This window comes from Equus asinus, chromosome 2, assembly GCF_041296235.1.
Source record: "Equus asinus isolate D_3611 breed Donkey chromosome 2, EquAss-T2T_v2, whole genome shotgun sequence".
Taxonomy (NCBI): Eukaryota; Metazoa; Chordata; class Mammalia; order Perissodactyla; family Equidae; genus Equus; species Equus asinus.
This window is the reverse complement of record NC_091791.1, coordinates 95,957,328-95,970,507: the sequence shown is the minus strand read 5'-3', so window position 1 is coordinate 95,970,507 and position 13,180 is coordinate 95,957,328. Positions and strand designations below refer to the sequence as shown.

The 13,180-nt window shown below is 42.3% G+C and overlaps 1 protein-coding gene across 7 annotated transcripts in view; it reads right to left on the bottom strand.

The window, feature by feature from the left end:
• Positions 1-13,180, bottom strand: part of EFL1 (elongation factor like GTPase 1) — a 113,437-nt gene that overhangs the window by 29,176 nt on the left and 71,081 nt on the right. For all 7 annotated transcript variants that reach the window (XM_014827774.3, XM_070494142.1, XM_044760276.2 and 4 more), the window contains one exon: positions 1,015-1,146. In XM_014827774.3, the coding sequence (XP_014683260.2) occupies positions 1,015-1,146 (132 nt within the window). The remainder of the gene's footprint in view (positions 1-1,014; positions 1,147-13,180) is intronic.

Sequence of the window (13,180 nt, the reverse complement as noted above, 5' to 3'; positions counted from 1 at the left end):
TGGGTCCCAGGGACCCTCAATGGCTAAGAATATGTCTTAGAACTGGAGGCAGGGGCCGGCCCAGTAGCACAGTGGTTAAGTTTGCACACTCTGCTTCGGCAGCCCAGGGTTCGCGAGTTCAAATCCTGGGCACAGATCTACGCACTGCTTATCAAGCTATGCTATGGCAGCATCCCACATACAAAATAGAGGAAGACTGGTATGGATGTTAGCTCAGGGACAGTCTTCCTCACCAAAGGAAAAAAAAACCTGGAGGCAGAGATGAGCTTTCAGAAGACTCCAGCTCTGGAGACAAGAGGGATAGAGAGATGCAGAGGCAATGAGGCCATCATATACCTCAACAGAAAACTACCATTTTACCCATTTGTTCTCTGGTTCCCTGAAAGCACAGCCTGGAAATTCTTCACTGACAACCACTAAGCACTGGGAACAGCAAAGACATGGGGAATAAGGGGTTAGCGACAGTCACAGGAAGCGAAATATAAGAGTTGATGAGGACTGGTCAGGCACATGGCACAGACCAGACCAGGGATGAGTTATTCCACGGTCTGGCCTACATGAGCATCACACAGCCAGGGGGAGGGCAGGAGACAGACAGGAGATGCTCCGTGTCCATAGCATCTAGCAAACTCAGAAGCACGAGGCAGATGAGGGATTCCTAACCAAGGTGCTTAGGACAAGGTTGTAAGCACCAGTCACATGACGCACGAGCTCTGCTGAGACACAACCTTTGCCAGGGCTGTGCAGGATGCAGAGACGAGCCTGTCCTGCCATGAAGAAGAACGCAGTCTCCCTGGAGAGAAGGGGCACCATGCTCCTAAAACCAAGGTTCCCAAGACAAGGTCTTGGGAGAGCTGGCTGTCTGTATGGCGTCACAGCTGCAAAGACCACTATTTTGCACCTGCATGAAGATGCACAGTCTACTGCTGAGGCAAACGGTGAAGAACCAATTACTAAATGCACACACTGAAAAAGTGTGATGAACACCATATGCTTTAAAAAAGGTCACCTTACTTGGGTGTTTCGGTTCAACAGCAACCCTCACAATAGGGGTGGCTTCAAAGCTGAGTGGTATAAATGGCGGGCAGCATGGTGAGCTGCACAGCGTTGCAGACTTCAGCACAAAGTCTTGAAGGCCTCCTATTCCTGCAGGGAAGAAAAGATCCAGAGGGTCAATAAAGGATGATAAATTCTGAATTTACATGAGAAAAATAACAGTATCAATCCAATATATATGTGACAGAGGAAAAACACTTAAAAATGTTATAGTTGTTTACTGGATACTATTTAGTTACTGTTAAAAATGGAGAAATTCTGCTAGTTTTTGTTTTCCAAATGTACAAATCCTGTTACAACAAACTGGACTAACACATACCTACTTTGACTACAGAAATAATTATGTCCAGACACATATGTCTGAAAATACTAATTATTTCTAACTCTTAGTTTTTAAAATATATTAATTTGATAAGTCTCTAATAAAATAGTCCTTTTTACTAAATCTACTTGCATTTGGGTAAAGGGAATTTAAAGACTTAAAAGTTGATGTTCCTATGGAGCACGTGACCCTAAGCCACCTTCCACATCACCCGGAGTTTAGAAGAAAACATCAGCCCCCCCCCAACTCCCACCTCCCGGCCCTGCCCCATCTCCACTTCAGGCTCCTGGCTGAAGACTGCATAAGACTCTACAGGGTGTGTATTTGTCTTCGAGCAGATGGGAACAGACAGAATGCCTGAGAGAGAGAGATGGAGGGGTCACACTGAACCTCACATCCAGAGTAAGGGCAGACAACATTTCAGAACAGATGAAGAAACATATACAAGTGCCATTTTTGTGCTTTTGGGTTAAGGTAAAGATTGAGGAGGGCATGGAAAGGGAGCCACCTGTTTTAGGGGAAGGTGACATAGGAGAAAGGGGCAGTGACAGTTACTCAGCATTCTACGACTGGACCTGAGCTTAGAAACAACGAAGGAAAGGAAGCAAAGGAAACAACTGTGCTGCCCTCAGCTGAGAAGCCGATGTAAGGGCCAGGGCGACGGGATGCCACACAAGCTCCAGTCCACTGGTGGGGATTAAGCAGAGGCTTCTCACACACAAGCCTGGAAGGCGGCTTAGAGGCTGACCACACGGCGTGGAGCCCCTGCAGCACCCCACCTGTGGGCATCCAGAACTCACCCCCACACTGCATTGGAGGAAGCTCCAGCAATAAGAAAATCTTCGTCACATGATGCTAACCCATCTCCCCCCATCTCTACACAGTTCAGTGCTCCAAAAGTCCACAGAAAACATGCTGCTTCACGTGGACCAACTACCCTTCGGACTTTCAAGGTATTTGTCAGATCCTTTTAGCCCTTTCCTGCCTCACATTAAACATCACTGGCTCCTTTAACTGTTTGGCGCATGGCACGATTTCTAGACCTTTCACGCACAGAGCCTCTTCAGACTGAAGTTTCCAAGGTGCTCACTCCAGTCCTGTGCCTCCAGTGCAATGACTTGGTCAAGGTCTACGTTTCTTATCACTCTACCTCTTGGCCCAGCACAGAGAGGTCTATATATGGCCACAGCTTCTTGTTAACTTCCCCAGCTGGCACATGATGTCACAGTTCCAGGTCTGCCCAAGTTTCCACCAAATCTACTAGAGACAACAACATCTCCCGTGAGGCCAGGGGGTTAGGAACACCCCACAATAAACTTTCCCTTCAAACCTCATCCATTCTGCTTCTGACCTCTGACCAGTATGCACTTCCCTCCTGCACACACAGCACATGGCTTCAACGACAAGATAAACGCTGGTCTTTCCTCTGAATCACCAGGAATGTAGGCTGCAGACAGTCAGTAGATTTTGAACACTGTCTCTCTGAACTTCTAGTTTACATTTTGCTGTTCAAATTACCATTTCTACTCTTGCTATTTATTTAGATATGCCCAGACTTTTGAACACAATTATATTTCTCCCAAAAAGAAAAAAGTCAATACCACAGTATTCCTAATCAAGATTAAGATTTTTATGAAAAAAGAAATGTTCCAAAGATAGTAAAAAAACTACTTGTACTATATGTTAGCATTTTTACTTATTCTTAAACATAATTTTAAAATCTAGGAAAAGAACCATTAAGGTTATTTGGCTGAATCGCAACAAAATGAATGATTTAAAAATCACTTTGAGAATTTCTTGATATACTATCAGATAATTATTAAGGGTACAATTTGATATTTATACAAAATATACTTTAAAACAAGTTTTTGTTTTAAAAATGCCATCAGGTACAATTTTGAAAAGAGAACAGTATATCCATAATCACACCATTCTAATACTGTCACTATTTTCATTTTGATGTATTTCCCTCTTTCTTTTCCTCCTCTATTGGCACACATAATTTATGCTGTTAATAAAGTCCAAATAATTTTGTATCCTTCTTTCTGCTTAAATCATGTGACTTTTCACTTCAGTTGCTTTAGTCACAATTATAACAATTGAGGAGGAATAATTCCTTCACATAAAGTACATTTGCACTTTCAACTGGGGTTAGCGTGAATGGCGTGCTTCCTTCATGGAATCATTTCAGAATTTCTGGGATAGAAGTGATAGTTCAGAAAAAAAAAGAAATCAAAATTAGGGTGATTTGTTCCAAGGATTGAAAAGGGTGCAAGTTTTTTTTTTTATGTATATCCAAAAGACGGCATATGATTTAAACAAAAGAGAGAGAAAACAGGTTGAGGAATGTGGAGCAAAAGCAACTTACTAAACACTAAGAATTCCAGCATTTGGGGCCAGCCCGGTGGCGCAGCGGTTAAGTGCACCCGTTCCGCTTCTCGGAGGCCCGGGGTTCGCCGGTTAGGACCCCAGGTGTGGACATGGCACCGCTTGTCAAGCCATGCTGTGGTAGGCATCCCACGTATAAAGGAGAGGAAGATGGGCACGGATGTTAGCTCAGGGCCAGTCTTCCTCAGCAAAAAGATAAGGATTGGCAGCAGTTAGCTCAGGGCTAATCTTCCTCAAAAAAAAAGAATTCCAGCTTTTTATCCAAATACCAGTAACTTTTGTCTGATTGAAGACACGAGATCCCAGTCCTCTCTGATCTTGATTCTTCTCCACACAAGTAAAATCAGATACACAAGTGTGTGGACACTAGCTCAGACAGGGTGACAGACACAGCCCGGTAAACGCCAGTGCTTCCACCAGTACACACGCCCCTGCCAGGCTGTAGACCACAACCTTCAAATTCTTTTCAATCGAAAATCAGCATCTTGTAAACACTGTCAGGCCAAAATTACTTCTGGGGTCTCTAAAATTCCCTTTAAAAAGCATTTCAAATACAAACAATATTAAGGAACATCTTTCATGTCTCATCTTTTACAACCCGAGACTGAAAATATTGTGTGAGGCCTGGGAGATGGATTAGCCTTCTGTTGACAACATTTTTTCTATTCTTTTTTTTGTTTTGGTTACTAAGATTGGCCCTGAACTAACATTTGTTGCCAATCTTCCTCTTTTTGCTTGAGGAAGACTGTCCCTGAGCTAACATATGTTCCAATCCTCCTCAATGTTGTATGGGGGATGCTGCCACAGCACGGCTTGATGAGCAGTGCATAGGTCCGCACCCAGGATCCAAACCAGCAAATGGTGGGCTGCTGAAGTGGAGCATTTGAACTTAACCACTACGCCACCGGGCCAGCCCCTTCTGTTCTTAACAACAACTACTGCACAGGCTGAATCAGTCTAGATGAGGTCACACTGGCAGGTGGGAGGATGGTGAAATCCTCCAGCAACTCTAACAGCACTTCCAGGGCCCAAGCCCGTCAGTCATCTGCACAGAGCACAGCACCACCATCTTTAGGGAAGTTTGGATTCGTGAAGGGCCCTTTCATTGCCAGGATAAAAGCATTACTGAAACTAAAAACGTTTTGTGGGAAAATATGTTAATGCCCTAGTTACAATACGGTCTCCTAATTACTAAAGTTTTATTTCACGCCAACTTTAACATTACTACACCTGAGAACCATCAACCTGTTCCTCTTAATCTGTTTAATAAGCCTGAGCTAACTGATTCCTTTAAATCTTTGTGGTAAATGCAAGTTACACATCGTGGACATCGACAGAGCCTCAGAGAGCTTGGAGAGCAATGAACACTACCTTTGGAAGGGACATGAGGATTCAGATGGGTATAAAAAACTCTCTTTTTAAAGTACAAGTTCCCAGGGTGAGAACCATTCTTGGAAGACCACCTTCCGCCCTAGGTCCTTCTGTCTTTGGATAGCAAAGCAGCCCATAAGCTTCTCTTGTAGGGAGAGATGGAGCTTATAACCAGCTAATAATACTTCTTAAGCAAGTTACATCAAGCTTTGGGACCCTTTTCTCAGAAGACAGACTACAGTAAATAAGAAAAAGTAATATCTAAAGAAACAACAAAAACATTTTTTTAGAGATGTGTAGGTTTGCTACCTTTGTCTAAATTCAAGAATAGGTAAAAACTTGCTCCTCAGCGTCCTGAACCAGGTAAGAAAGGTCTAACTGAGTGTCACTATCAGGTCACAAGTTATGCCCCAAGAAAGGGTCATCAGGGACCCAGACCAGCACCACTCCTGCAGGAACAGCCTCACCCAGCAGAGCCCAGCTCTCGCCGAGGAAATTCCCGTAGGGCTGGTCTAGGCTTAAAACAGCAGAGGAAATACAGCTGTGGCTGGAGATGGAGCAGAGCACCTGAATGTACCTGACACTGTCCCTCCAAGCAAACACACGGCCGTCAGTGAGGGAGCCTCTGGCTGTTCCTCGGTGTATCAGACCAGGACAAAAGGATCTGCAGAGGCTAGTACATAACCAATTAAAATATTTAAAAGTAATGCTTCCTATTAGAACAGAAATAGATGTGGAAGATTAAGTTATAGAACGGTGGGGAAGGGGGCTCCAGGCCAGGGACTGAGCATATAAAGCCCTGGCGTGTTCTGGGAACCCAAAGCAGTTCAGAACACCCAGGGCAGAGAGCACAGCGAGGGGCTGACTGACACGAGGCTGGAGGGAACAGAAACAGACTATCGAGGGACTTGAATACGATCGTGCTAAGTTTAGACTTTACTCTGAAAGCTGTGGATACAGAGGGACACAGCTGAAATGAGGGAGGCTGTCAGGTCTCAGTGATTGGTTAGGAGTTGGGAACAAAGGACAGTAAACAAGGATAAAATCCAGGTTTCTGACTTGGAAAACTAAGCAGATTATTACTTGGTTCAAAGCATTTCTTAATCTTCTTTTAGGTTCAAAATTTCTTCCTACCGTTTTATTTGTTCTTTATGTAATAAACATTTTATCATATTTTTTTCCTGCAGACTATAGTTTCTCTTTTTAGTTTACTTCTATTTTTTCTCTCTAGCACCTTTTTGTGCTTTTTCTATTTGGTTTCTAAGCTTTAGAGTTTAGAAAGCTGTGCTTTCAAAGAACTGGTAAATATTTATTCAACTTTCTGTTAGTTTTTCAATGACTTCGTTTTCAGGGCACAGGCACAAATAGGCACTTCATAAAGTTTCTTCAATGAACAAATGAACATGAGCACAGTTCCTGTCCTCAGAGCTTAAAATCCGGAGGGAGACAATGGCAGATAAACAGGCGATTACAATATAATGTGATAAATGTTATAATGGGAAAAGTACAGGTTTGTTTACGCGAAAAGAGAAACTGAAAAGTTACAGATGTCCTAGAGAAGTCGACGTACAGAAGCACCAAGATAACTATGCAGATACTATGGGAGGAGAGTGGGGGGTGGGGAGGGCACCAAGGGAGGTCCAGGTCCAGTGAGGAACCAAAGTCATGACCCACAGCTGCAGCGTGGAGCATGCGCAAGACTGAAAAGACACTTTTATTCCATTCATTTCCACTTCTCTTGAATCTTGCAACTGCTATCAATTCTTCTCTTTAGCCAACAAGCATTCTTGTTATATTCGATTTGGAATCAGAGGGACTTGAATTCAGTTAAAGCTCTAACCTTGTGCCAGCTACCTAAGCCCTCCCAAGTTTCAAGTTTCCACGTACAGAAGATGCACATAATACACGTGGTACTTTCACAGGGTGACTGTGAGCATTAAGTAAGATAATCAAATAAAGAGTTAACGTCCCAGGCACAGAGGGAGCATTAACGAAGGGGAGTGGTGGCAGTAGTGGTTATAGCGGTCATGGTACTAAGAGTAGTCTTATTAATAGATTTGTTAATCAATTTAGATTTCTTGGTGTACGGTATGAAATGCACATTTAATTTTTATATATACTATTAACTAGTTAACTGTAAAGAAGGTTGTAATAACTTCTCTATGAGGCTCAAATTCATATTAACAATCAGGTCCATTTATGAGCACTGTTTCCTGTCTTGCTGACTTAAATTTATATTTTATATAGCAACACACGGTTTTAAGTGATGCTCCTTGAGGATGTGCACTCCAATTCAAATGATTTAAATAAATGGGGGAAACATGTAAGGTTTAGCATGTAAGAAGCATAACATGCTTAGTACAGTTTAAAACAATGCTGGAAATTTGTTTTAAGACTTAAAAAAAAAACGAAACAGATACGGCTTTACACAATCAGTAAATTATAACCAGATTTCTTCTACTTTTAAACTCAAAATATTTCCAATTAAAAACAGAAAGCAGAGTCACTTCTGGATGAAACGGCAGTTTCATCACAAGTATACACAAGATCATGACTGGAAGGATCGAAGAAAGAGAACCAAGGAGAAGCTGAAGGAGTAGTGAAACTAGAGAAGGGCGCTTCACACTGAGCTCCTTCCGTTAGCTGGGGGTCAAATAAAAGAAGAACAGCTAGGGTCAGTTCATAACTCCTTTCTTCAGAAAGTAACAAAACTAGTGCAATGAAAAGACAGGCAACCCAACAGGAATATGGGCAAAGAATTAAGCTGTTCCAAGAGAAGACACTGAAAGAAAAGGAAGCCCTAAGCAGTCAAAAAACATATTAAAAAGAATCTTAATCTCATTAATAACAAGGTAAATGTAAACTAAAACAAGGAGATACTCACATCAATACAACTGGTCTAAGTCGGAAGAAACCATGCGTTGGCAAGTACATGCAGAAAAATTAGGCCTTATGCACTGGAGATGGGAACAAAAATTGTAACGACTACGTGGGAGAACACTTCTGCAACGTATAGCAAAGTACGTCCAGACTGAGCAACTCACCAGTTTGATTTCTAGTTGTACATCCCCAAACAGCGTTGACAACAGGCACAACAGTGTATCAACAGAATGCCACACAAAGAGGTGCAATCCAGTGGTAGAAATCTAGGCAACCTGGTACCCGGTCGGGCATTTCTGCTTGGGGCCTACTACTGGCAGGCCTTACAGTGTGTGGAAGCGTCCCACAGGAGGAACCTTCCCCAGTCACACAGCTTTTGAGTATTCTGCTGGACAAACCTGTTTATAATGATCTGAGCTTAAATCTAACTCCATTTTAATAATAGTATTTTTTTGCACAGTTTAATATACACTGAATTTTCAGGAATTTTGTTCTGAAAATGAGTTGTTCACCATTTTATCAATAGCCACTCACACACCTGAGTCATCACTGCCACACATCCACATCAAGCTACATCCGTAGCTGTAACATGCATGTGACTGCAAGTACCTGACTCGACTGTGCCATCCGGTCTAGTCAAACCGCAGCATTGATAGACTGCAATGTACTTTCTTTTAATGTAAATTATTCCCTTTTTATTTATCCTTTATATCACAGTTAGGGTATTGTATTGATGTTTTGAAATTAAGTAGATTATTTTATTTTTGAATTTCATTTCTAGGTGGATGTTCATTATACTACATATACTATTTTTATGATTATAAAACTCTTTTTTTAAACCAGAAGGTAAAAAAAACAGCCTTCTTGTTGCTTCTGTGCCTTGAATACTTGCATTGTTTGAATTACCACACAGCAATAAACCCTGGGATTATGCCGTAAATCCATCACATTTGTATTAATCAGTTTAGGCCCTAGAAACTGAAACTGTGCTCTCCCCTCTGGACTGGCAGACTTGGATTTCCCGGTACTGGATGCCCGCAGAGGGAGTCTTGGATTCCTATCTGATGGGGAGCTGGAATGTTTCTTCAGGTTAATCAAGGTCCTGAGCGTGAGGAGTCTGGCAGCCTTAGGCTGACAGCCCTGCTCCATCACAGGAAGACCCTAACCTCCAGACCCTTCCACAGGCCACCGTGTTGCCTGCATCCCCTGACGCCACCTGTGTCCTTCACCATTTGGAACAATCTCTTTTCCAACGGTTAACATTTTCCTTAAAGTCAACTCAGGAACTACGGAATTTAGGGGCCCACAGAACCTTACAGTCTAATACAGTGACTTATTTGAGGGTCAGGCTCCAAACACTTGGTGAAGGAATACTTCATGTAATTCCTGAGCTTCTTAGATTTAAGTCATCAAATAGCTACTGACCACTCACGTTTACAGGTCTGTGCTGAGCACCATGGAGGAGACAGAGATGAATTAGACCAAGATCCCACATTCAGTTTTCTCGCATTTTGTAAATGTAAGTGCCCCCACAGCATTTCTAAAACTCAGTCACATTATTGCTGATGATTTATTCCAATCCCTGAGCCTTGGAGCTTGAGATCTCTCACACGATTGCCATGTGTCTGCATCCTGATGTGGGAAAGTTACAGCTTCCTTGTAGAACCTACCAAGGACATATAATTCATAGAGAAAAAAGGAACAAAAATAGAATCCTAGCTAAAGTTCAAGCAAACGTAGGTCATTTTAATTCAAGCCAATGCTTTTTCCAGTGTGCGCTTTCCATCCCTGTGAGAAGCAGCAGCTTGTAAAGTGGTTCTGTTATTATGGACTGATCATTTTATAGATCAATGAAACAAGAACTACGGGTTGAATATTTTATGTTAATATCACTTTCAATATTAGTAGTTATGGTTTTAATTTTATATTATGGAAGCACAGTTGGTTAGTACTGGCACTGTAGAGCAGTCAAACCCCTTTATAAAGGACAAAGGAATCCGTCCCAGAGGGTTGGATTAATGGGCACTCAGTCAAAAAAGAGACAAAAATAACCAAAGATGGGGCTCTCGATATATCCATTCTCATTTGCTACCCTCTTATAAAATGACAGATCAATAAATTTCTACCAGGTAACACTTGTCATCACCAACTAAGAACATCCTAAACGCCTAGCAGTAGAGGGCTGGCTAACGAAGTACTAAGATGCCACACAGCCACCAATAAACCGAATCGTGAACACTACTTAGACACAGATAAAGCAAAATACAAAACTCTGTGTAGGTAGGGTTATATAAATAAAAGTTAACAGAAATAGAACTAAAAATAAAAATTGTAATAGTGTTAGTGTTGAGATTATGAATGACCATTTCAGAAGAAAAAATATTGTAATTTTTACCACAAAAAGTTATTAGACACAAGCTGCAAGAACTTTTGATCTTTTTCTTAAGAGCTGCCATTAACAGAATCAAATGAATGCACAATATATTGACACAAGGCAAAGCTGACACCACAGCGCACTGGAGGTCTGGTAATGATTCTACGTCAATGGCATATCCACAATGGAAGAAACAACTGGACCCCCATCTCACACCACTTACAAAAACTAATTTCAGATGGATTATAGGTCTAAATTTCCCAAGTAAAATAAAAAAGCTTATAGAAGAATAACACAGAACAACTTCTTGACTTTGGAGTAAGCAGATTTCTTAAACAGAACACAAAAAGCACTAATGATAAATATTAGACTATATTAAAATGAAGAACTGCTGTTCATCAAGAGATACCACTAGAGAGCAGAAAGGTAAGCCACAGAGTGGGAGAAAATATCTGCAATAAATATATCCAACCAGGGACTTTTAATGCAGAATATATAAAGAATGCCTAAAATCAATACACAAAAGGCAGATAATCTAAAAACAAAGACTTAACAGGCATTTCATAAATGAGTAAAAATCAATGGTCAATAAAGAAATGAAAAGGAGCTTAACTTCATTAGTCATCAGGGAAATCAACTTAAGATACTACTCCATATGCACCAGAGCGGCTCAAAGGAAACAAAACAAGCGATTGCAAAGATATGGGGCAACCCAACTTCCAGATGCTCCTGGTGGAGGCACAAACTGGCACACTCACTAAGCCTGAAACACACGTCTACCCTATGACACAGGAACTTCTCTTCCAACAGAAACATGCACAAATATTGAGCAAAACACACATACAAGAATACTCAAAGCAACATCTGGAACAGCCCAATACTAAACGTCCACCAAGGGAAGAGAGGTAAATTGTGGCAGTCACACAACAGAGCAACGAGAGCAAATGAATCACAGCCATGGGCAGTGACACGGGCAAATCTCACAGCCAGAACGGTGAACACCAGGAGCCTGGCACGAGAGCACATTCTCTGATTCAGTTCACGCAAAGCTTCACAACAGGTCAAGTTAATCTACGATGTCAGAAGCCAGGAGAGCTGCTACTCTTAGGGGTGGAGGGTGCGGGCAGCAGTAACTGGAAAGGCACATGGTTCTGGACGCGGGTAATGTTCTGCTCCTGGATCTGGATGCTATAACACTGGATATGTTGAGTTTATGAAAATCTATCTAGCCGTGGTTTAAGATTTGCATACTTTTCTATATGCCTATTATGCATCAATAAAAGTTTACTTAAAAATGTTATTTGACACAAATTACATGGGTATTTAAAGTGCTTTGAGTCTTTTAGAGATGTCATTAACTGCAACTAATAAACCATTTCAGAGCCTTCAAAAAAGAGCTGGCAGTAAAAGAGCCCATGGTTTATCTCCTTGTATCTTTTCCCTCCACATCAGACAATGAATAAAGAAATGTGTCTTTCACTGCGGTGTCCTCACACGAATTCTTCCGAGGAGATCTGTTCTTGAGCAAATCACTCCCTTATTCCAACAGGCACAGCCAGCCTCCTCCTGGCTGGGTGCTTCCATCTACCCTCCCGGCTCCCGACACGCTGTGGTTCATTCAGAGGTTGGTCCTTTTAAACACCCATTGGAAAATGCTCAAAATGGTTTATAAAACTATTCTTTAGTTTTCGTCTGTTTCATTTTCAGGAAAACCAAACAATCCCCAGCAAACATCATATAATTCTCTACTGCCGCCTTTATTTATTAAAACCATCCAACACATAACCCAGAGAATTTCCAAATGTCTCCTTCCACTCTTACCAGCTACCACTGCTGAAATCTATCTTTAGAGTAAAATAATCTCAGCTCACATCACAGGAGACGTTCCTTTGGCTCTAAGAAAAACAAAGTGCTGTAAAAAGGTCAGCAAAATAATGTGCAAGTCATTTCGAGTTGACTATTTCCATAATATGGGCCCCAGTGGCCTTATGTACTGAGTGTCTGGGCAAAGACCCCAGAAATATTGTGAGGTAAGATTATCATTTCTAACTGGCCCCAAATAGAAAACCCACAAAAAGGGGCTGTCAGGAGAACCTCCTTTACTCTACAGGGCACCTGAATGTGTCTTCTCGAACCATCACAAGTGTGCTCCCAACTTATCAACAAGCTCTGTCCAGTGACACCTGTTGCAGACTAAGAATCCCACTGTGTCACGGTTCCGAAAGGCAGAGGGAGCACCTGTGGAGAAGGCTTCAGGAGACCGGCTGATGCAAACTACCTTCTCGAGGCTTCCCAGGTCGGAATCACCAGTGGAGCTAGAGGAACCACAGCCAAACCCCACTGGCTCTCCGTCCCCACGAGTACACAGAGGGCCTTATTTGGAACCTGTCCATCAACTTCTCTGGGCTGTTCCTCCCAAGCCCATGAGCTCACACGCACCACAGATCCTTAGGCCCTGGTGGCGTTACAGTGCCAACACACTGCAGGGGCCTCTGAAGCAGGGGAAATGCTTCCTCCATATGCTATATTCCTCAGAGGGCATAAGACATTGCTTGGGATGCAGTGTCTAACAGAGGTCAGCTCTGCCAGGTTTTACTCTTGCCTTCCAAAGGTCTTGGTCATGGGAGCAACAGGACTGGGCCACAGGCAAATCAAGTGACAGGATCACACCTCCAACCCTCTGGACTAAGGCTTGGCTACTGGATTACTCTGTCATGTCTGGTTTCCTGTTCCTTAGGAGAAGTTTCCTTCCAGGGGGTACCTCAACTACCTTCGAGGGCCCGTTCTAC